Source organism: Gymnogyps californianus, chromosome 1 (genome assembly GCF_018139145.2).
Source record: "Gymnogyps californianus isolate 813 chromosome 1, ASM1813914v2, whole genome shotgun sequence".
In the NCBI taxonomy this organism is placed as follows: Eukaryota; Metazoa; Chordata; class Aves; order Accipitriformes; family Cathartidae; genus Gymnogyps; species Gymnogyps californianus.
In genome coordinates, this window is record NC_059471.1 from 76,776,420 (window position 1) to 76,801,511 (window position 25,092).

A 25,092-nucleotide genomic window follows, 5' to 3' on the forward strand; every position below is an offset into this window, starting at 1 on the left:
AGTGTTGGGCCTCTTTCAAAGAGTCTTTTCCGAACCTACTACTTGTTAGCAGGAACCAGTTATGGCTGAGATATGGGCAGCAAGGTAACTAACTCGTGCAATCCTGTGCCTGAACGACTAAATTGGTTATGAGTTGGCGCTTCCGTGACCATCAATGCCGCTATGCCCTTGCCAGTGCTGCTTAGGGAGCTGGGTGCAACGAGAGCTTTGGAAAGGAAAAATCCTTTCCCTTTCATGTTCTGCATCAAAAGAGGCTGAGTCCAGTCAGAGGAGTCCCATCCTTCTCAGAAAGCGCAGATAGCTGTTACCCAGCTTGTCATGTTTCCAAGCTTTATGCCTCACCCAGGCAATTTCTCCTGATCCAGAAGCCCAGGGTTAACCAGCTGCCATCATCACTGCTGCGGGAGGGACTAGCTACAGGGAAAGAAGGAAGCTACTTTTAAAGGAGATTCTGTGAGGAACTGTGGGCAAAATTATTTTTTAATTATTTTTGAAGCAGTAGTCTGCAAAAATTTATTATAGGGGCATCTTATGCATCACCAGTAAGGATAACAAAATTAAGAGAGACCGCAGTCCAGGAATCACTTAGAAATTCAGAAAAAAACCCAAAGCAAAGCTTCTAAGTATACATTCATAAACAACAAAACATAAGTTATATCATTAGCTGTACATCTCTAATCTTGGCCCGCTTCAGTGCATTTGAACTATTCATTCAGTTGTCAGCAGATGCAAGTTAAAACATGCCCTTCAGATCATTCTGTCTTGATCCCTCCCTGAGAGTGTCTAGCCTAAAGCCACCTTTACCGAATACTGTGCCATTCACTGGAACAATTCTCAAATAAAGGCTCCATTAAAACAAACAAACAACTCACCAATCAACACCCCCAAAGAAAACACTCTTGATCTAGAAACACTTTTGAGGAAGTAACTTTGGTTCTTTCCTTTATAGGTCGGCAAGTTTATTATCACCTTCCTTATCACACCAACAGAATGGGAACGTCCCACAGCATGGCTGCAGCCACGGCTTCCACAAGATGTTGTACACAGAGAGCTGCTCTGGGACTGGAGTCAGTGTCCTGCGATGCTCTTCTGTGGCTCTTCCAATCTTCCTTATTACAGTGTCAAAGAGGGGCTCGGTGTCAGCCGACAGAGGTTTGGCTTCAGAAGGGTCTCGTGAGAGATCAAACAGCAACGGAGGGTCATGATGGGTCACACCTTCCCCAAAACATGGGCAAAATCCTCTATCATAACAACCCCCAGCTCCAAGAGGACGGAAGACGGGGGTCACATAATGAGCCTTCCAGATGGCTCCACCTGGCAGGAAAGAAAGAAGGCTTGCAATGATACTGGTGGTTATCACAAGGCATTAGAAGAGTGAGTGTTTTTCTAGAGTTCATTTTTGGTTGCATTTCAGCTCTACAGTTATATCAACTTAGTTGATATAGTATTGTAATTTCATTTAAAATTAAGTGCCAGAGAATTAAACCAATAATGTAAAATGATTTCTGACATTTTGAAATTTCTCCAAAATTTTCAGCAAGTGTCAGTTATCGCTCACTTTGTTTTTTATGAAGACATGAAAAAAAGATATAGGGTTTCCACGGCTTGCTTCCTTGTTAAGGTAGCAGAAGGACAGACAAAGGGCTGAGGCAAGGACTTCTCCATGAGACAAGGAGGGCATGGACTCTCCAGGCCTTGCATTCAGATAGAGAGGTGGGTGAGACCCATCCTGAGCTCTAGTAGCCTGCCTGGCATGCCACGTGCCTTGAAGCCACGAACAAACTCTTTGTGCCATACAATACAGGCAATGCTAGTAAGTTTTTTACCACCTTACACCTGGAACTACTTGGAAAGCTGCAATCCCAGAAAAAATGTGTTAGACAAATGTGCCCTCCCGTAGATTGAGCCTAATTCTTGGGAAAGAAGTTCTGTACTCACTGTCCTTCTGGTGCCACCGCACAGCGTGTAAGTGAATGCCACAGTAATGAAACAGGAACTCATGCTCTGAGTGCTCAACTGTTCCCCGCAGTAAAGGCATCAGATCCCGGCCATCAATTACCCTAGCAGAAAAAACAGAGACCATCAGACTGGGGTAAACTGTACAGGACTGCGTTCCTTCTGCAGATCTCTTGCTGGAACTGGGAACTCTGAACGAGGAAGATGCTTGTAGAAGATTGCAGGTAGATGGTGAATCTCAAATGTAGAGAAGAGGTGACTGAGCTGTGGTAACACTTACGCGTTTAGAAAAGGAGCAGCAGTGAAAAAGAAAATGTCAGACTCTTAGAATGTGTTTCCAAACTAGATTTAGATTTTCCATTGTTTTGGGAGAGAAGGAGGAATAAAGACACTTGTGTTTGTACCTGTCCTGGGGTAACACCCCTCCAGCCAGATGAATTACTGTAGGATAAATATCCATAAGGCTTGTAGGTTCATTGATAACTCTGCCTGCAGGTAACACTCCTGGCCATCTAAATATCCCTGGGACACGGATTCCTCCTTCCCAGCCTCCCATAGCTTTTCCACCTTTCATTAAAAAAAAAAAAAAAGAATTTTTCATTTAAAAAAGTTTCATTTAAAATAAAGAGAAATTTTAGACAAATGTTATTGTATTATCAGAAGCTAATGTTACCTTTATGAGCCTTCCTTACCCTTTTGTTTTTACCACTAAGCTCCTTCTCCTCAGCATCAGTGAAAGTGTGTTCACTGTATCAGACCCCTCGAGTGACTTTACACACTTACTCCTTTCTATTGTTTTACAAACACATTGCCCCATCAGAACTCAGTGTCAATAAAATTTTCAGGCATAAAGTGATTTCCCAGCCCAGTTCTCCTCTCTCTTTTACAATCCTGTAACATACTTGTAGTTAAGGCAAGGGTTCAGATGTAAGATGCAACTAATATTTAATGAGAAGTTACACGTGCTTAATCAAGATTAACTTGTGATCAGTTGCCTCACGAGGAAATGCCAGTTTGAGAATTCATGCTTATAAAGAACACCTGCACATGCTAGAATTGTCTAAATTTTTAAATGCCTCATTAGAATGAGACTAATTTGCTTCTCAATGATAAAACACTGTTACTCCTTGAGTGTACAGTCTCACTTAAAGCTTTAGGGGTGTCCTGAGTACTTTACTACTTGTTGCTGGGTTGTTACCGTCCCTGACAGCTCTTACCTCTGTATATTCCGTTCCAGCCACCCAGCTGCCTTTTGCCTTCTTGTCTTTCCAGCCATCCACCATGATCAGAGGCAAAGTAAACTAGTGTAGTATTTTTCAAGCCTTCCTTGTCAATAGCATCTAGAACCTGGCCTGTAAACACAGGAATATGTGTGTATTAAAAAGCAAAAATATCGCTTACACTACATAAATTTTAGCCTCTGACTTGTAAACATTCATCCACGTAATTTCTTATCTATGTAGTGCTGCTCATTGTTTAAAAGAAGAGTTTTTTAGGATTGAGATTTGTAGCTGTGATTTCACTGTCTGTAAAAGCACAGAAAATTTGTGATGTGCTATAACTGCTTTTTTATTAGTATTATAACAAAGGAGTGCAAGAACCACTGTCACAGACCAGAAGCCTGTATTGTAAAGTGCAGAAGTGCCATGTGCTGTAAAAATATGGAAAGAAAGCACGATCCAAGGCCCCCCAAAAGTTAGATTCTGCATCAGTGTTGGCCATCATGAGAAATGAGGAAATATTGTCTTATATTGTCTAGATCACAGTTAGTATTTGCATTAAATTACTGGCTGGATATAATATGCATTAATAATATAGTTCTTTTTTATTTAAAAGTTGTTCTTGAGCTGTTTCTGATGTTCTTAATTATATTTGTGGTGTGTAAGTGTTTGGCAGGTAGGTTTGAAAACCAATTCTTTGTGTATGTGTACCTGATTCTTATCCCCTTTGCATATGTGGCTACTTTTCCTCCGCTATGACTGGGTGATAAATAATTCTCCTTCACCTCCAAAAAACAGGCTGAAAAATAACATGAATCTAATTTCTGGGAGCATACCAATTACCATTTACGAACTTTTCTGGATTTGTGAATGGGGCTGAAAAACATTCAGTACTCTGCTGAATGTAGTAGTCACAGAGAAACAGCCTGCTGGTTCACACCTGGAACTAATCTGCTTATCAGTTTTATCACCTCCTGATGTGCCCTACTTAGAAATAGATAAGACATGACCATAAGAGCTTGAAATTACCTGACCTTTAATAATAACAGAAAATGAAATAATTCTCAGTTATTTAGTGGGAAGAGCAGGAGAGCTCCTTGACAGGAGCCAAGTGGACATGGTTAAAACTGGTAAACACTGGTAAACCTGACTGAACAGGAAGTCTCATTTGGTCCAAGACTGGAGAAAATAAAAAGGCAACACTATAAGCCAACAGTGCTCATACAAGATTGACAGATGTTCATGAAAAGCTTAGGACTTTTTCCTTCTTGTTTTTAATTCTCTTCCTCGTTCTTTTAATAACAACTGCATTTTTATTACATATTCAGACCTATTATTCAGACTGGTATTAGGTAGTTGGAGACATTGTAATTTGCTATGGTGACTTACCCACCATCCAGTCCATCTCCTCTACATTGTCTCCGTATAAACCATGACGGCTCCTCCCAAGAAACTTCTCTGTGGTGAGGAGAGGGGTGTGGGAGTGTAGAAAGGAAAGAAAGAGGAGGAATGGCTTGTGCTTATTTCTAAAAAACAGAAATCAACACTTTGTGATTAGGGAGGAAGGTTCTCAATACACACAGAGGTCAGTCGTAATGGAAAATGGTATGATTTGCGTGTGTATATATTTCAACAATCACTTCAGAAACGTCTTACTTTGTAAGGTATTAAACCCCAGTGATTAGGATCTGTCTGATAAAAGAATGTTTGGCTTATATAAAATGACCCTCTTTATCTCCTGAATCATACATAGAAAAGTTCCAGATTGAAGCTCCACTTTCTGCTGTTGCAAACCACCACAGTGCTACTGAAACGAAGGCAGCGCGTTCATCTCCTGCCAGCTGTTGCCCACATGTCAGTCCATAGATAAGGCTCTCCTCACAGCTCTACTTCTCCTTCCCCAGCCCCCCCCCCCCCCCCATTTCTGCCATCAGCTTCTATCCCTTAAAGCTGCAATGTTGATCTCATTGATAGAAATACGTATCTCCTCAAAATAGCATAGAAATATTCAAACCAACCCATGGAAATTTGGAAACATTATGAGCTTTAGTGAAGCTAGGAATAACAGACATCCTAAGCAGCAGCTAATTTTTGGTTTAATAAGACTGTATCATTGTTAATATTATTACTACTTATAATCCTATATAATATTATAAAAATTATAAAAACTTCACATGGGAAAGTGCTGTTTAAAAGTTGCAAGACATGCAAGAACCAGAAGAACTGTGATCAAAGGAAACACACTTTACCTTTCAATAAATGAAATGGACTCTCTCAAGATAAGGGACGTAGTCCTGTCTGTCACCATTGGCTGCTCAGTAACTTCGTGGTTTCTCATCATAATACAATTCCAGTATCGTACAAACCCATAACTTGAGAACCAGGATATGAAGAACAGGAGACTAAACCCAGCAAGGCAGATCAGCGTTTTCCAGCGGACTGAAATCAAGCCGGTCAGTCTTCCCAGGGCAGCGGTGAGTGTAACAAGGCCAATCATCTGAGTGGAAAGCCACAGTTTCCTTCTAAAGGCTCTGTCCATCTCTGGTGTTTCCTTTGGTTGGCAGTCACTTATTAGCGTAAAAGGCATCCCATAAAAATAGTCAAACCCATGGTTTAAAGGGTGATGACAATGGTCGTTGCGGGATTCACAGTTAACACCTTGATGCCACTTCCCTGAAAATATGGATTATTAGAATGTAAAGAGATAATATTTAAAAAAGGAATTTTTCTCATACAAAATATTTCTCAAAAAATGGTTGGTTTTTTTCCTACTTGTGATAACTTCTTCATCCTACACATATATACCGAATACGTACTGGTATAATGGGATATATCTTACGATTGATGAAAGTAAACCTCTACAAATTATACATTTCCAACAGAGTTATTGGTGCTCTGTATACATATTCATGCCCTGTAGCTTTGATCAAATGTAAAAAACTGAAATATAAAGGGAACTAGAAATAGAGAGAAATTCAAATTTTCAGAACTGAGCAAAAATGCACGGCCTTCCTGCAGAATGGTCAGGTATGAAATAGGAGAAAGAAGTCCTTTTGTAAGCACAGGGCAAAATAACATTTTGTTCTGTTGTCCTGTTGTCTCTTTACCTTCAAGGTGCTATGCAGACTTGTTTCTGGAAAGTTTTGAACGGCTTGATGTCAGGACTATGGCAACACTCAGCGACGTGTTGGTGCCAGACTGATAAAGGAAGCTATGGATAGTGTAGTCAAGTAACTTGCAGCTCAACAGTGGGTTTGGCAGACAAACCACCAGATCCAGAAGATTTGAGCTCAGGAGATTAGGATTTCTCATGAAGCTGTACATATGTAAGTAACTTTGCTGGTAATAATATATTTGTATACTGGATGAGAATAAAATGCCTTGTTTTATAAGTATTTTTGCCATTTATTTGTATTCCATCAAATTCAAAAAGTCAAAGCTGCCTTCTTTTAAATTCTGAAGTCTTCACATATCAAAAGGAACATCTCCTGTCCTTTTGCAATACAATTTGTTTTTTATTATATGTCCACTGTTCTGATGAATGGCACATCAAAACCGTGCATTTGCTTCCCCTCCAGTCTATTCAAACAGACTAGTTAGGCACTTACACAGGGACATTAAAAGTTGGCTCATTTGGCTTAAATGCTGAGGCTAGTGAATATCTGAATCAAGAGACCAAAATCTACCTCTCATCAGAGAGATGCAATTTAATTGCATTTTATGATCTGTGCTGTAATGCCCTCGAATATCAGATCTATAGATCAAAATGAACTTTTAGAATTTTACTTGAAAACTAATTTGCAACTAATTCTTATTGTGGAGTAAGGAACTGTGTACTTACAGAAGGGTATTATCCTAAACAAATGGTTCACTATTTTACCAATACATATACTAGCAGCCAACCCTGAGGAGGTTTCTCTCTATTCTATCAATAGAATTGCTGTGCATTACAACAGGAGCAGAAAAAACTGCTTCAGAGGAAAAAAATTGCTGCTTTTTGGATAGAAATATAAAGAAAGAGTGAAAGTTCTATTCTTGCTGATGAATTGCTTTCGGCTAAAATCTCTACTCAGTTTACCTCTTGACATATTTAGAGCCAGCTACAGAATGAAGCAGGTTTGTAATCAATACATAAATGCATTGATCATAAATACAGGTGCAGCTAAAGTATCCTTGGACTTGCACTCCAACACCTAAATCTCCAGCTGAGGTCGATAGACGCTTCTGACATGCTACAAAAGACTCCAATTTCCAGAAGATAAACTAAGTGTATAATTAAGATAAATTAATCTTTGAGGGCATACGTTATACAACATTGGCTTTCTGACTACAAAGAATCTGCAAAGCTTTTCCCAACAAAAAGTCTCATTATCACATCAAGCTGCTGGTTATTAATAAGATTTAACTTTGCAATTAAACTGGTTGTGCTCAGAGCAAAACAATCACAAACCATTCAGGTGAGACTATTCAGTGCTCAATCAGCTGTGGTGATGCAGGTAGAAGTTGTGTAAGATTTCTTGCATCATGACTTGAATGTAAAGTTGTTCTTATGGGTTTTTTATGTCATTATCACCAGTGCTTTCCATCATCCCTTATGGTGCAATTAATCAGAATCTGTCAATCCAGTTAAACTCGTGGTGTCTATAATGAGACTGTAGCTGAGATGCCCACAGGGAAAATACCAGCCCATTTTGCTAGCTAGCTTCTAGGAGGTATGCAGCACAACCTCTCTGCAGGGCAATTCCTTTGCCAAAGTGGAGACAAATCTGATTGATTGTTTTGTTAGTGATTACATGCTGAAACCAAGCTGAAGCACGTGGCTAATGGATATGGGCTTTTTTATGAGCTGATTAAAACAACTAAAATAATATCGCTGCAGAACTAACAGGAGAAGATTTGGTAATATAGAACTTAAAATGCTTGGAGGGCTTCATTTAGTATTGTCCTGTATGGTTTAGATTTATTCTGCTGAATAAATACAAATCCATTCCTGCAGACACTTTTATTATTAAATTCATTTTATTTGTGCAGCCAATATTTTTATGTGTCAGACATAGATTTTGGATATTGACATTTAAATGCTCAGATGAGGTAGGGCAAATAGCTGAAAATTCAGCTCAGGAATGTTTGTGTTTTATCAATCTGTGGAACTATGTGATATAGCTAAGATAAATAATTATTTGAAACGATCATGACCAAAAGTTACAACTGTATTAAAAAAAAAAAAAGTCCTATATAAAGTAAAATGGTATTCATATTAATGCTGAAGGAGGCAATGTTTTGTGGGCTGTACTGAAATCTTGGTGAACTACAGTGGCACGCTGTAATTAAAGAAAAAATAATTGCTTTTTTTCTGTTATTGAAAGGCCAAATCCTGTGTTATTATGAACTGGCTCTATTGTTTTAAGTAGCAGCTGTTCCCTTTTGTTGTGAATCTGCTCTGAGCTGTGTAAAGCATTGTCATGCATATTTAAATGGCACTCATGTTTTTGTTTTTTATGAAATAGCATTGGAATAATTATCATATACCTGGTAGAATAGTATTCAAGAAATATGAACTTACTTTCCATTATATATTTTAACAACTACATCTGTGCTTGAAAGCAAGTCAACAGTAAAGATTATTCTCTTAAGAGAACAGAAATGCCTGTTCTTTTAAGAGATATTCTTTTTGGTCAGGATTTCTTCTTACCAGATATTCTTAAATCAGGAAATAAAAATATTACAACTGAGGTATGAGCAGTTGCTAACTAAAACAAACGGTTTGAGTGAGATGTACAGGTGAAACACATTCTAGGCCATCTTCAGGAGTGTCACCATACCTATCAGTCCTGTGCTGTAGCCTTGCTGCTGCAGTATTTTGGCAAAAGTGGTTTCATTTGGAGGAAGCCCTCCTGAGCCGCCATTCCAAAAAATAACACGATAATTGTTTATAGCATCCATCCCTAAAAAATACAGTAATAAACCATGTTAGTAAGTATAACTGGTAGAGTACTTTTATCAAACATACTTTCTTGTTTCCTGGTTTCATTGATATTATAGTGTGAAATGTTTATCCTAATGCTGTTTGTTTGGGGAAATGAATCTAGGACTCTGGACAAGATTAAGAAAGACTTAAGTCTCTCCATTATATAATACCTATTTTTCTTTGTATCTCATACTGAGACATTTTATTTTATTTTATTCAGAATGGAATTTTATTTAGCTGTATAGGAGCTTTTATATGTCACAGTGGCATCCAGGCTGTATGAAGTGCACTTACTCAGTCTGACTGTGAGGGCAGGGAGGAGGGCAGGGAGTCTTCAGCCCTCTGTCAGCCTCAAGCTCCAGCTTGCATAAGGCTGCCTGGGAACTCAAGATTTCCCTGCACAGTGGCATGGCTGGTATCTGACTTCTGAAACCCACAGAGTAGTTATCTAGCACTGCAATCTTCTCCTCACCTGCAGGTTTACACCCTGTTATTTAGCATTATGTACTGGCATAATCCCATCATACAACGTTATGTGAAGTACAATCTGTCATGAAAGTGTTGAACGTCTCTGGCCCTGTTGTTATAGTGAAAGAGAGTCTCTGCAAGCTCTTGTGTCTTTTCAAGCTATCTATCTCAGTGGGAGCTGTCATGAAGAAAGTAGGACGACATGTCAGCTTCAAAATGCCTCGGGAATGAAGGCACTGAAGATCATTTGCAATAGAACAAGTGTTAGAGAGTTGCTGTTAGAAACATGCAGAGCTATTTGTTTTTCATACCTCTTCATCTCATGGATGCAGTTTGACAGGATAGTATTTTTTCTTCAAAAACAGAAGTGGGAAAAATAATACAGCTGTCAAACTGTTATTTCATAGGATGGATGAATTCTGACATATAGGCAACAAAGCTTTCCTGTAAACGACTCATTCTGCACCTCATCTGGAGGGAATGGATACACATCTGCATAGATCTACTCTGCTCCTGGCAGGGCTGAGCTGTTTCTGGTATCTGATGGGGAGTCACTCATGACAGAAATTAATGTAACTAGTGCTTTAGAAATGTGTTATTATTATTCATGTTCTGTGTAATGACTTTTTTGAATGTAACAATTTGTACTTACTCCATTCTGGCTGCAATCTGTGCAATAGAGCACCAAAAGGCAACTGAAGTTGCGAGCTGGTGGGGAGTAAGCTTCTCTGCAGAGCTGGTTCTTCTCTGCTCTGTTTCCCCCCAGGTCGGTTCATTGTACCCCATAAATATAGATGCCACCTCAAAGGTACTAGGCCTAGCTGGTGTGTCTTTGTGTGCCTCAGTGAGGGACGACGTGTCTGTGGCACCCCTTCTATTTGCACACCCTCATTTCTTTTGTGCCCATGTATGACATCGTTCCCTTCAGCAATAAAGCAATGTTTAAAGGCTGCTTGGTTTTGCAAGGCAAACCTGATCGGAGGGGATATCTGCCAGTGAGGAAAGCTGCTCTGCTGGGGGTGCAAAGTGGAGCTGCAGCGATGTGTTGGGTCAGTTTCACTCCTTCCTTTGCCAGGCGATCAATGTTCGGGGTCCTAAAAATGTAACCAACACTGTCAGATATCATTCAGAGAATCTTCAAGGGAATGGGGATGAGGAATAATACACTTATCTTTATTTTGGGAAGTTTCTTCTGTTTGAAGATGGACAGGAAATATTTTATTTTTTAATTTTATTTTAATTTTCTCAAGTGATGGGGAAATACTTTTTTTTTTCTTTCTTCATTAACAATAGCTATCTGGATAAATTTCAAGCCAATCATTCCTTCTTGTTTCCCAAGTCCTATGAAGGGCCTTGCAGAAATGTACCCCACTGCTCTTGAAAAGAAAACTCATGCCTTGGGGATGATGCTATGCTGAAGTGGAGGCCTGGCCACGCAGAGCCCCATCAGCTACCTATGATCATCAGCTACCTATCAGAAACTTGCTGGCTGGTGCCAGTCAGGGTGAGATTCTGAGAACTTTGCTGGATGAGGGGAGTGATCATACCAAATGTGGTTTTGTTCAAAGTGACAAGCTGGTAGGAAGCCAGCAGGCAATACCGTGGCACGATTTTCAAAGAGAATGCAAATTCTATGTCCTTGGGTCTGAAAAGAGAAGTATTTCCTAGTAACATAGCTTGTTGCAGTGATTTATACTGTATTTTGACGTGAGACGGGGAAAGAATGGCAAAATAGAGTTAAATGAGGTAATGAGGCCTGATATGTTGAAAGAGGGGACGACATTTCTATCTTCAGGTATGTGCAAGAGCTTAGCTGTTTCTCATTGTTGGGCAATTAAGGAATACACAAGAACAGTTGACATATTCCCCAGTAAAGCAGCTCCAGATAGCAGAGCTGGCCCTGGGAATGCCCTCTAGGCTGTGAGATAATCCTGGTAGCGCTTTACATTTACCGTTAATGGCACCCATGGGAAATCCTCCGATTTCTCCTGGAAGTGAACTTGGAGACAGCTCGAATAGCTGATGATGGGCAGAGGATTGCAATCTTATATTAAATAACACACCAGCTCTGTTCACTGTTATGCTCAGTTTCCTTACCTGATAGTATCATTCCCATAGCAACCTACATCCCCTATGCCGAGATCATCAGCCATCAATAGGACAATATTTGGCTGTGCGATGATGGAAAGCTGTGTAAGCGGTGGCTGCAAAAGCAGACCAAAAATCAGGGGTGTGACCAGGGATGTCCTGAAACACAGAAGAAGAAAAGAAGCCAATGACCTGGCCTTTCATCACTCCCACTGCACATGGCTGAACACGCTCCTGCGTGAGCTTGGCTGCAGACCAGACCACTCTCTGCCCAGACGTAGAGGGTGTGTTAAATTTTGATCATTGACCCAAAAAGATGTCATGAAAAGGAAAATGTCAGGACCATAACTTTAAAATCTCCTTTTCTGATTGTTTCCAAACTTCCTATAAGCAGCCTCACTTGGGAATTTGCACGTGGCAGATGACATATAAGCGATTTTGCTTTAGTGGCTTGGGATGTTTTTTAGAAGTTGGTCTGGGAAACTGAGAATGTGATCAACTTCCTCTGACATCCTTTGTGCCCAGAGTGGGACCTTCGTGTTGTGAAAAAATTAAGAACAAGAAAAACAAACAAACAAACAAACAAACAAAATCACATTGTGAGTATACTTTATAAATAAACAATGCTACTCTTTTATAATACAGTATTATGTCATTATTAAACTTTGCTCACTTTAGATCTAAGTATGATACAACAATAATTCATGAAATTTTTTCTTACCAATAAGATGTTAGTTGCCAAATCATTTCTGCATTTGGAGTGTTCAGATCCTGCAAAACCAAGAGAGAGCGCCTTGCCAGGTTTGCATCTTCCTAGTAGTCACTTCAATAAAAATAGATAAAAAACTTAATCAAAGCCTATCAACATCCTGTATTTTATTTACTTCAGTACACCTCAGATCAGACTCTAAATGAAGAAGAGTACAGGCATTAATGTTATTTTTATTGCTAGCACTTCTTCACTTCTTAGAGGAATTTTTCTTTTTGTGTAGAGAAGTTTATCTTAAAATAGCAAAATAATTATCTTTTGTTACACGACTCAGCTGTATGAAAAATACTTACTGTTCAGAAAGGAAAAGAAGAGCTTTTTAAAATCCAGTCCTCAATATCATTTATTTTTCTGTAATCACAGAGACAGCAGCAGCCTGCTGCTTCTTCACATAATGTGCCATGTTACCTTTCAGGCTTGTAAGAGATATCTTTAGTTGTAGAAATTCTAGTCATCCTCTTCCAACAATGACATTTTCTTAGAAGACGCTGAATTTGTGACCTCTTGTTGTCTGACTCTGAGCTGAGGCTTCTCCTTCTTTGTATGTGTCAGATTTCGAGGTGTGATGCTTTTTTCCCCCCTCTCTGCACAGCTTTCTGCAAAGGTTCTTCTGGAGCTTTCTGTTTCACTGCCAGGACAAGACAAACTGTTTAAAGGCTTTGAAGTAAGGGCCAAATGACCTTCGTTCAAAGGCTTTAAAATAGACTCCTTTCAAATTTATCCCATGTCTGGTTGAACTACGCCAAGCATCTCAATTTTATAAACTAAGTTGGTTTCACATTTTGTTTTCCAGAAATGATAGTATTTAGCAGCTTAGTTAATATCCGTAGTTCTTACATTTTATTCATCAAGACTACAAGCCTCAATGGGAAAATTTAAATTTCTGTGCTTAGAAAATTGGCATCCAAACAGCTCTAAACACTTATTTATAAGCACCAATGCTGATTCAGCATCGCTATCTACAGACACTCAGTTTCCAGCATTTGGATTTGTGCCTTTGCTGCATCCTAAGTAGGTATAAGAAAGATACTGGAGGACACCTCAGCCATCTTTTACATATACATACTACATGTCTCCAAAAAGAGTTGAAATAAAAGGGAGATGAAAATACTAAAATTTAATTGTGTAATTGGTTGTCACTAACTGCCTGTACTTCACAGTAGAGATATACTGATTCGAAGCACAGCCTGGAGCTCAAGGCTGAGCTTCCTCAGAAGCTGCCTGTAAAATAGCACATAATATACAGAAAACAGTTACTGCACTGACTGATATTATCCCTGTCAAGCCGTTTCCTTAGTGAAAGGTGATGGTAGTCCAGTCAGAGAAACTTTAGCAGCTCTGGTGGGAGCATGAGGGACAGTGAAAGCAGCTTGCCCTGTTCCTCCCCTTTCTGAGAAGTCAGGGGGGACCCCAGGTCCCGGCACGGCAGTGCAGCCTCTTGCTTGGCCCCTGGCAGCTGGGGCAGCAGCAAGCATCCGCCTGATTCAGCCACAAGCAGTTCGGAGGATGCCTTTTTGGGGACAACTTTGGGACCACTTTTGCCAAAGTGGCACCTAAGGCATGCTGCAAGCAATCAGTCCCCTTTGCTATCTGAATTTAATTTGGCTTAGAGCAAAACTCTTTCCTCCCCCTCCCATTATTTAATCCCCCCAAAGTAATTTAGATTTTATCCCTTTCTTCATCCATTTTAATAATCCAGGGAGGTATAGCTTGCATATCTTTCATATTTTACTGTTTTCCTTTACTGATTGAACTGTTTTAATCCATCTTTACTTTTCTATCAAAATACTTACAAGATACTGAAATCCCTGTTCAAGCCAGTTTGCATAAGAGAAAATATTCATATTTTTAGATGCACTCAGATACACTTTTCACAAGAACAGTACCCATTTGTGGCATCAGTTTGGCAACACTCAGTGAAAGGTCTTACAGGTAATTCCATTCAATTTGGTACTGTTCAGTCTCTGAAAATGTCTTTTAAAAACTCCTGTTTTGTAGACTTGATATAGATAGGTCATGTGTTAACCCCAGCCAGCAGCCAAGCACCACGCAGCCGCTCCCTCACTTCCCTCCAGCTCCCAGTGGGATGGGGAGGAGAATCAGGAAAGAAGGTAAAACGCGTGGGTTGAGATAAGAACAGTTTAATAACTAAAGTAAAATATAATACTAACAATAATAATAATGAAATATAAGAATAGTAATGAAAATGAATATAACAAAAAAAAGAAGGGGGGGAGAAAAAAAAACAGTGATGCACAATGCAATTGCTCACCACCCGCTGACCGATGCCCAAGCAGCGATCTGCCCCTCCTGGCCAACTCCCCCCTGTTTATATACTGGGCATGACGTTCCATGGTATGGAATACCCCTTTGGCTAGTTCAGGTCAGCTGCCCTGGCTGTGCTCCCTCCCAGCTTCTTGCACACCTGCTTGCTGGCAGAGCATGGGAAACTGAAAAAATCATTAAGATAAACGCTACTCAGCAACAACTAAACCATCAGCATGTTATCAACAGTATTCTCACACTAAATCCAAAACACAGCACTGTACCAGCTACTAAGAAGAGAGTTAACTCTATCCCAGCCAAAATCAGGACAAGGTAAAATAAGAGCCAGATTCATGATAACAAGTTGCCTGCAGCTCTCACTTTATACACAGGCTTGTATAAGAATAATGTTGTCGTAAAGGGAAATGCCTTTTAAAAACTTCCTCGAGATATTTTTATCTACAGAAGCAAAAAAAAATTTCCAAATGCCCATTAAAATTTTCCTGTGCATTTCCCAACATAGTAAGGGAGGAATACAGTACCTGGTCAAGTTACGCTCAAAGCAGGCAGCTGATAGACTGGAGCGTGAGCTTATTTTCAGTTGACTTAAAACCATTCCAAATTTTTCAGCACGACTGCTGCTACAGCACAGCATCTAACATCTGTTTCTGAAGGCAATCCTTAAATCTGCCCTAGCTGCTCATGCGCACTTCACCACAGGAAAGCCGTGTTATACCAGAGCTTGCAAGCGGCTGGATGGTCTAACTTATCCTAACTTATCCTGGAGTCCCTTAAGCTGCACGTCCCACTGCCGTTTGCACAATGGTGACATTCATACAATGTGTGAGGGTCGGGACAGGGAACATCACAGATATAGCTAAAATGCTTTCTGCCCAACCACCGGTTTCTCAAGGGAAAGGAAAGACCTCTTTCAAGTCTGAGACACTCCCATGAAAGGCACTATTAATAACAGTTCCTCTCCTCGTTTCTGCCAAGGAAAACAGAAAATCGCTGTACTTACGAAGCAGCAATTCTTTGTCTGTAGAAATAGAAACTGAGCAAATATCTTCACTTTATGGCAGCCCTGAGTGCCTGCAGCGATGACAAGGTTATCTCTGCAAACGCAGTGAGAAACAGTTTTAGGGTGTGGGGAGAAAATGCCGGCAACAGACCTGAATTTGCTTTTTCAGAAAATGAGCCATTCAGCTTCACTTCTGAGTGCTGCCTGTTTTCTAGTCATCACTCAAAGGGACAAATTAAGGTTACATGCTGGCTAATGCTTGCTTTCTTCATTTTTCTTGTTTGAGTCCTGTTGTACCAGGTGTTCTGGAACAGCATGAGACACTATCAAACAGCAATCTGGCTTTACTGACAGAGAATTTCCTGTGTTTTCATATCTTAAAAGAGAAGGGGACGTTGTTATGAGTAGCTGGTTCATCACCAATTGCAGTGCTCAGGCTGGTTTGCTAGTGGAGCACCTCTGAGACAAGTTACAGTACCATAGGTGATCTCTCCCCTGCTTTCTCCCACCCCAACATTTCCATGCTGGAGTGGTTACAGCCACACACAGAGGAGAAGTGATGTGTCTGGTTTTCCTTCTCTCAGTGCCTGTTTCCTTATCCCCACCCATGTTATAGCATCTCAGTCCTTTCCAGTTTGCATCCCCCTTCACTGTGCCTTTAGCACTTCATTAACATATATAGTATTTCTTGTTGTCTGATGCCCTCTGCTGCTGTATATTTTCTAAAAAGAAAGCACGTTCTGAGGTGCTGGGTTTTTCTGTCCAGGTTGCAATCAATCCCAGCCGGGCCCTGCTGACTGGGAGAGCCCCTCTTGCAGCTGGGGTCTCCTCCGCAGCTCTCCTATTCTCCTTGTGTTTTTCCACAACTTCCTGCAAATTCTATAGTATTTGTAACGGAGAACCACAAACTATAACTGCTATGTTATTTACTAAATTTAGAGTATAGCAGAAAATTGAATGTGTGTCTTTAGTTACGCTGCAGGAACACGTCTTCATTGTTTTGTACGTAACCTTCTTCTAACACAGAGCGAGCTAGACCGGATCACTGCTGTAAGTAGCACTCATTGAAGTCTGACTGCTGGGAATTACCGCCTGGGCACAGCTATGGTGTAATGAAGATAAAGGAGGGAGGGTAGTGTTTGTGGTCTAAAGACTTCCCTCTCACAGTGACAACTTGTGCTTATTTTGGTGTTTGATCTTTGAAGGAGGGAAAGGTGAATGCCCTCTCATTGGTGCCACTTAAAGATGGCATTTTTAAAAGCTCTAGGCAAAGCTGATTCTGTTTCCAGCCACTGCACTAACTGGCTCTACCTGTTTTTCTGTGGGGAAATCTTTAGACAGTCTGTATTTGTTCAGAATGTGGAGTGAATGTGGAATTTTGCAGAAGCCTTGCATACTCTTGTCTTTTACCCTCATTTTCTTTAAACTGAGTACTGGAGGAAGTAGCACTCACTGACCCTATTAAAGTACTTCAACATCTAAGAGTTGAAGGCCCAAGTTAGTAGTGGTTTGATAGTAAGATATGATGATTAAGAGGCTCCCTCTAGCGACTTGTTTATTTTTGAAACCTTGTGTTTCAGAGAACATTTGATTCACACTCTACCTTTCTAAAAGTCATTGCACAATGATGTAAAATGGTGTTATTTCTTTGAACTCTCATTTACTAAGTCTTAAGGCCTGAATGCCCAGGAGCAGTTGCAGAGCCTTACCCGTTGTCCTGGAGCATGTAATCCAGGTTTACGACACTGGGAAGGAACCTGGTTCGTGCTCTCCAGGACTGCTCTGCAATGTTGGCCAAAGTGCAGTAGAGTGGGGGCAAGCGGGAGAGTCACTTCAAAAGTGCGCTCCTGGTCTGGGGTAAAGCAGTAATTCAGATGCCCCAATTCCTGCCTAAGGTTCGACTTAGAAGGCTGCTGCTCATAAGTCTCAGAGAATGATGCAGATTATTCACACACCATCTAACCTCTCAAGGAAATCTAAAAATCGGTGTGTGTTTCCATTTTTGAAAAACAGTTTGCTGTGCTGTCTAAGCATAACAGCCTGCTTTAGCCAGTATAAATGGTAGGGGCCAGGAACCTGCATGTAGGCATGATCTAACTCTTCAGCAGGGTGGGATGGGAAATTAGCTAAAAAATGGAAACCTTTTTTTCTGGATCTTGCTCCCATGACTTTTGGTGGATTTTTTTTAAATTAAAAGCTGTGAATAAGGTGTATAAAGAGCACTTACAACAGGAACCATGGTTCTGGATTTCCCTTTCAGGAATCCCATCTTTTAAAAGAGAGATGGATGTTAGCTCTCTTCAGAGTAGCTTATAGCTTGTTACAAGGTAGTTAAAAGCAAAAAGGGCCATGACCACTCTGTCCAGCTCAGGAAAAACTGCTGTAGATGATCTTCAATGGAAAAGAAATAGTCTTCTCCTTCTTGTGCTTGCCTGCACAAGAAGGTGCTCAATTCAGACTCCCGAGGCCCTTCTGCTGCCCTTGGTCATGCACTATTTTTGTTGCAGGTTTACAGCTTCTTTTTTTTTGTTGGCTTCTTCCCACTCAGGAGCGCACAGCCCTTGTGCTGTCTCACAGAGGTGGCCACTTCTCTGTATGCCGCGCTAGAGGGGCACCCGCCCCGTATCGTCACTCCCGCTGTTGACCTCTCTGGACGATGCAGGCCATGTATGCATCCATAGCAGTCTCCATGGATACTGCTTTTTAGGAACAGTCACATGTAAGTTAAATGCCTAATAACAGGCAGGTGGTCTCTTGTCCTCTCTTCCTGCTACTGCAGTGAAGGTAGTGATAGCTTAGTGTGTGTCAATACATATGTACATACCAGAATTTATAGAGCTTATTTCAAATATTTCTGTTTTTTTCTCATGGGAAAGAAAAGCGAAATAGATTTAGAACAGTTTTTAAGCAGTTGAGGCTGCTAGACTAAAATTTACACTGAAAATATCAAAACCCAAACCAAAACAAGAGTGTTTCACAAGTAATAAGATCAATACAGAGTGGAGAGGTCTGAAAAACCCCCTATGGATTTTTTCTGACAAGCTATAAAATACACAAAACAGATTTTTATTTTGATAGCTGGTGGAAGCAAGGAACATATCTAGCATGTTCTTAAAACCCCTGCCCTTTAAAACTGCTTAAATCTGTAAGAGGCTGGGATAAAGCGCAATAGTGCATGAGGATCTGAAGGTATTACTTGATCTCATGTTCTGCTGCTTTATGAATTTTCCAGCACTGCAGCTGTTCTTGCAGATACCAAGAGCTATAGTCTCAGTGGGGTGCTATTCCAACTATAGGGGATGGTTAAAAATCTACAGTATTTCGTTTCAGACTGTTTTCTGATGCTGAGATTAAATACATTCACATAGGCAGACACTATCTAGAAAAATTACTATGAGAATTTTGCAAAATATTTTTACTAGCATGATAATTTATAGGATAACATAGTGAAAAACCACAAGCCACCAGTGTCACTAAATAAAGACTAGATAAGGCACTCACAGGGTGTCACAGATTTTCAATGTTTTTATAAACTCGAGTAGTATGAAGTCAGGAATGCCTTTGTGCTAACATATTTTATCAAAGATTTTCAAGATGAAGTATAGGAGGCTTTAGTTTCTATTGCTTATCAATTAGCAATTAATAATAATGGGTATTAATAATTGGACATTATATAAAATTCTAGTAAAATAAACAGCCTAGCAACTTTGAGTATTTCATATTCAGGTCAATTTTTCTCTCTGCTGGAAAGTGATAATTTAAACCCATGATAGAGGAAATCTATAATTCTGCATCTACAGAGGTATGGAATCTTAAAAGATAAAAGGCCTTGAGACTCCTTAAAAAGCTGGAAGCCATACCATAGAGCAAGTGTTGCATACAGATTGCATATGACCTGCAGGGGACAGAAGAACACTCATGCTTGTCTGCAAACAGACCCAAAGGCAACGTCAAAAAGAAACCCTGGAGTACATTTTGGTAATGGTTACTATTCTAGATTTATAGACATGTTGCTCCTCGTTACTACAGTTCACAAGTCAGCTTAAAACTGTCTTCAGTATTTTTCTGGCAACTGCCACAAGTTGTAGTTTCTGAGTTTAGCATTTCAAAAGCCATGACACATTTTGATTTCAAGCCTACTAATTGTAATCGTCACCACTGAAAAAAACAAGGGACAGAAAAAAGGAGAACACTGACCTCTAAATACAGAGCATTAAAAATAGTTCTTGTTAAATCAAAGTCCTTTTAAATAGTATTTTTGTATTACAAGCTTGCAGCAGAGCACTTGTCTTTCAGAACTGAGGATCGACTTAGAGCCTCTTGCCTGTTTAAAATCACAAGTCACATAAATTGTCCATTGCAATTACAACAGTTGAGCACCCGAATGGCTCCAGCACTGCAGAAAGGAGACGTGCAGGTTCATCACAGGGATATTGTTTGCACTCTCAGGGAATGCAACTTTGCTCCAGAAATCAATGGTGGGAACATTCCTAATGAAGCCACAAAAAAATAGCTTTGCTGTGATGGTCTACATAGAACAAAAACATGGATTAGGAGGCCTGAAATGTTTTTATATCAATGGCATTCTTAAGCCAAGGTTGTACTATAGACTTCTGCTGGCATAGATACGTTGGTCAAGGGTGTGAAATGCATTTTTGCCAGTGTATTGTGGGAAAGAAATGGCTAAAACAAACTAAAATGCTAGAAGTGATTTTTTCTGGTACAAAATGCATCTTCAGCAGAACTGATTGGCTGATACCATATTCCACCGTGCCATTTAAGTGCTCCGAAAATGGATGTGGTCTCATGCTTTTCACTCACAAATGTGCTGTATCTTCTTCTAATGTCTCACTTCAACAGCTGTAGGCTTAGGGGGAGGTGAGTAGACAAACATATCAGAATACCCTTGGAATTTTTGCTTGTACCTTACATGCTGTGATCTGGATTCCAAATACTATGGCATCTGTAGCCTTATAAAAATGCTGAGTACTATATTTCACTCTCTCTACGCCAATTACCTATCAGTTTATGAAGTTATAGATTTAATTCCTTTTCCCCCATGTGTACATTTTATTTTAATATGTCTGATTTTCCTACCCATTCCCTCCCTCTTGGCTTTTTGTGGTTTGTAATTAAGTACTGTAAACCCCCCTTTTCAAGGGCCAGTGAATTAAATTCTACTGCTAGTGTAGCTTGGGGAAGGTCACCGCTACAGCCTATACCCACAAATGTAATTAGAAAGTTTTATCTTTTGCTCCTTCTATATATATCTATTGAGTCATTAAGAAATGTCTTTGAAATTGTGAATTCTCTTTCATTTTCTTGTTACAGAAGCTTAAGTAGTGTCTTTACAGCTGGCCTTGTATTAAGCAGATTTTCAGAAGCAGAACTAGAATTCCTTTCTTTCATTTTTAAAATGAACAGGTCTCTAATACTTGGCAAAATACTTCTACAGAAAACAAGTAAAATTTCCTTGTATTTTACACGCCACATATTTACTAACTATAGCACTCATTCAAAAGACTCTTTATGTTTAGTTTTATCCTGGAATTTACCAGCTTGGGTTTACCAACGAAGCAGATCAGATTTCCCACAAACTGCAGACTTCCTTCCTTCTCATATTGTGTTACAGGCACTGCCCAGTTTCAAAATATTAAACAAACCAAGAGTTTCCCCTGTAGTTTTATAACTTAACTGGTCTCCAACCATAAGTGCTCAGCAATACCAGGTACTTTATTTCTGCTGTGCTGCCAAAGTCAACGTTTGTCTCTAGGGGGTCTCCTAGCTATTGATCATCAGCAATATGGGCTACATCTATGTCCAGGTTTACCAAGGACCCAAAGAGGCTCCAGGCTCTTCATTCATTCCTAGATTTCTTTCCCCCGCAAACCCTTTCCCCTCCTGCCCACTGCAGCCCCACAGCACACCCTGACCCAAGCCCCCTTGTTTCAGTCTTTACTAATCCTAAATGGTCACTTCACTGCAGAAGACCTGGAGATTCATGTGCTGCCTGAGCAGAGTCTTCACTTTTCTCCAGCTCTCTCTTCCTACACATACCCCTGTGTGGGGACGCCCTTTTGTGTTTCAGAGAGCCTGGGCTGCCCACTCAGCTGCTGGCCCAGCGTTCGCTAAAATGTCTGGGACCTGACCCCGCTATGTCTCCTGACATAGGCTTCTGCCTCTGCCAGGACTGGGGCTGTGTTACAGCTCTCTTGTCTCTCTCTGCCTTCATCCATTCTCTTCTAGTCGGGTTAAGAAGGAAGAGAACTGTGCTGGGATTTGAAGCTCGACTTCTTTTAGACAGGCATAAAAATACTGGAAATGTCACTCTGACTTCAGCAGACTCAGCTCTGATGTCTGCAGTTCCCCATGTCATTTCTGGAGACCGCCCAGAAGGCTGCCCTCATTGTTAAAAGCAGAGATGGGATTTTGAATGACACAACTATTCAATTCTGTCCTTTACATACTCCGCATTAGGGAAATTACATCTTAGCAACTCTAAAGTGATTTACATTTCTTATGCACTTATGAGAGTGAATTATTTTTCATATATATTTCATTATGGTACATATGTGTACGCATAGTATGTGTATCTATCTATCTATCTATCTATGCATGCAAGAAAATTAAAAGCAGAATATTAGCAGTGAAAACAGGTCCAGATGCAGTAATTAGGAGAATATTTGTTATGCTACAGAGCTAACTAGTTTGTTAATAGGTATAGAAAATGTATCTGAAGAAATGCTGATTACCATAGCCAAACAATTTCCTGTACTGAAGAGAAGATTATACGAACAATGTTTGGTATTACTTTTATGTGCAAGTTTCAGGCATTCATTAATGTAGCAACTGTGATCCAAAGTGCATTGACAACTTCCATATGCTCAGACCAATAAGGAAGTCTTATTATTCATTATTTAGGGTCTGATATTAACAATCAGCTAAACTTTATTGTATTTACTGCAACATACTATAAACTCTACGGCAGAAACTATCTAAAAGGGCAACAACTGAAGAAGGTGAAATAAGGGAGAAGTAGTTAAGACGAAGTTATTTGTGTGCTCCTATACATTTTAAATATTTTAACACATTTTTGGTATACAACATGTGCCTGGCAGTTATTTCAGTTATCCCAGCTTGTTGGCTTAATTCAGCCAGAAAGTCAGGTAGGGATTTAAATTATGCAAAATATATAATAAATCCAGCTAGAATATACCCAGTACATCACAACTAACACTCTTCAGTCTGATGAGTGGACAAAAGCCTTGTACATAATCTTCAGGAAAACAAGCTTTTTAATGTAAAAATCAAGTTTGCATTTTTCCATTTGTTGGGTTGAACTATAACATATGCTCAAATGATCTGGTTAGAAGCCACATGCCTTGCATAAACCTTAATTTTTTCTGCCTCTGCTAACAACATGTTGCATATGCATTACACTTTCAATCCGAGATTCTTAGTTAAAATACTCTACATAATAAGTAACAAGCAGTTATTTGAGTCATGCCCCATTTTCTATTAGTAATGCACACTCTTACTCGCTGCAGCCCTCATTCCAGGCTGGGTTTGTTAATGTGGACAGCTCGGTACTTGTGGAATCCTATTATATTTTAGTGCCTTAAGTGCTTTGGTATCCTATTTCAACATAAAACCTCATTTTATCTTTCATTAAGAACCTCCAAATGCTTAAATATCTTCTGGCTAAAATCTTCGTGATGTTTTTAAAACTTACTAAAGTTGTTTTCTTGGAGTGTGTTTTCACCACTAGAGGGTAGAGAAATACAGCAGTGCCCAGCAAGTAAAAATGCCCTGATCTACAAGGAAAATAACTCTGCTTCGTTGCTTTTAGGATCCAGAGGCTCCTCCATCGTTCTTTCCAACAAGACTGTTCAGATGGAGTAGAGTTAACAGAATACAGCTCCCAGGCAAGAGGTGAATCAAAACCAGATAATTACCTTGATTGCTTGCAAACAGTCTTCTGCCAATGTATTTGAATATCAGGGTTCACTTCAACCTGTTAAGTTTGCAACACTGAGCCCAGGTATTCTCTAAGGCTGGAAAGCTGAAGCCTAGCTATGCGTTAGGTAGCCTAAACTACTCATTAAAGAACACAAGTACTTTAATAAGCCTACTTTCATAAGCGTGGTGAGATTTTTTGATGAGTACTTGTCCTGTGTATCTCTGCTTTGCAATCCAAAACTCTGTGATTGTGATAGACATTTTTGTGATGTGTTTTAAAATCCTCTGAGAGAATTTATCTTTATGCAAGAATGCAGCATCTGGGAATAGGTAGGTGTTTAAAATACAATTAAACTGGTTTCTAACCATCTGGTGATATACTTAAAATATGGTATGTGGAGTAGTGTATCACTGCAGCATCTCAAGGTTAAACTCAGCTTCTTAGTTAAACTTATCTGTAGGTTTATGCACTGTAATTAAAGCATCTGTAAGTTACAAACTGGACAATTAAATTCTAAGACAACATCTTTTGAATGTATACGGCAGAAACAAAATGCACAAAATGGAGGATGGTTATATATATCCTTTGCCACTCAGAAGATCTTTCTAACATAACCCAATAAAATTCGTCCTCTACTGGAAACAACTGCAGGTCAAAAAATTTTGTTGCAGACAGCTCAGATACTTTCTAATGGATTCCTTAACTCTTTAGAGATGTAAATGGTGTACAGGGCTTTAGGTGGCATCCCTGGACTCAGGATTTGCTCTATATGAATGTCTTCTAATTTCAGCCTATACGTTTTCCTGTTCTTTCATCAATCTGAAGGGTACTAGTTCTGATGTACTGGGTATATTATAATTTGAATTGTTATATATTTTGCAGAATTAAAATCCCCACCTGACTTTCTAGCTAACTTAATTCACTTTCCTAAAGCACTTTGAAATGCCATACCATTTGCAAAAGAAAGACTTTCAGGCTTTGTTTCACATTTCTCAGTGACACCACTCACAGCCGCCTGGTGCTAGGACACTTGTCGTCATCACTGGGGTTTTGCAGCACTGTGCTCCTCTTTTTGACAGAATTTGTAGTAGGATTCTCTGGTAGTGCTCTGCAGGGGATTTAGGGACTCCAGAGGAGCTCAACCTATCTCACATATGAGAACCTACTCTAAAAATGAAGAATAGGTATCAATGAGTAGGCTGTCAAGAGAAATTTATTAGCTCTCAATAAGATAAAATAACTGGAGAGATTTTTTCTTTTCTGTTTTCTCTCATTAATTTGTTTTCTTCTGTAGAGTAAAACCCTGCTCAGAAAATAACATTTGCCTCTTCCAAAGTCATTAATTGCTATCCGACCCCTTAGGTAAGAAACATTAGA

General features: G+C 39.8%; 1 protein-coding gene across 1 annotated transcript; it reads right to left on the reverse strand.

The window, feature by feature from the left end:
* Nucleotides 1-849: 849 nt before the first annotated feature.
* LOC127021860 (arylsulfatase D-like) lies at nt 850-12,447 on the reverse strand. Its single transcript, XM_050905163.1, has 10 exons — nt 12,422-12,447; nt 11,710-11,859; nt 10,585-10,706; nt 8,999-9,121; nt 5,426-5,849; nt 4,566-4,702; nt 3,174-3,308; nt 2,361-2,523; nt 1,939-2,060; nt 850-1,314 (listed from the first exon to the last, which is right to left on the reverse strand). Exons 1-10 carry the CDS (start codon nt 12,445-12,447, stop codon nt 944-946), a joined length of 1,773 nt encoding a protein of 590 aa, XP_050761120.1. The 3' UTR covers nt 850-943.
* Nucleotides 12,448-25,092: the final 12,645 nt, after the last annotated feature.

What these genes read in the sequence shown, in the direction of transcription:
- LOC127021860 (XM_050905163.1), bottom strand. Translation starts at nt 12,447, where the DNA reads ATGATTTGGCAACTAACATCTTATTG. An exon ending in TGGCAACTAACATCTTATTG is followed by an intron (nt 11,860 to 12,421) that starts GTAAGAAAAAAT and finishes TCTGTGTTTCAG; the next exon opens with GACATCCCTGGTCACACCCC. An exon ending in CTACAGCACAGGACTGATAG is followed by an intron (nt 5,850 to 8,998) that starts GTATGGTGACAC and finishes CCATATTTTCAG; the next exon opens with GGAAGTGGCATCAAGGTGTT.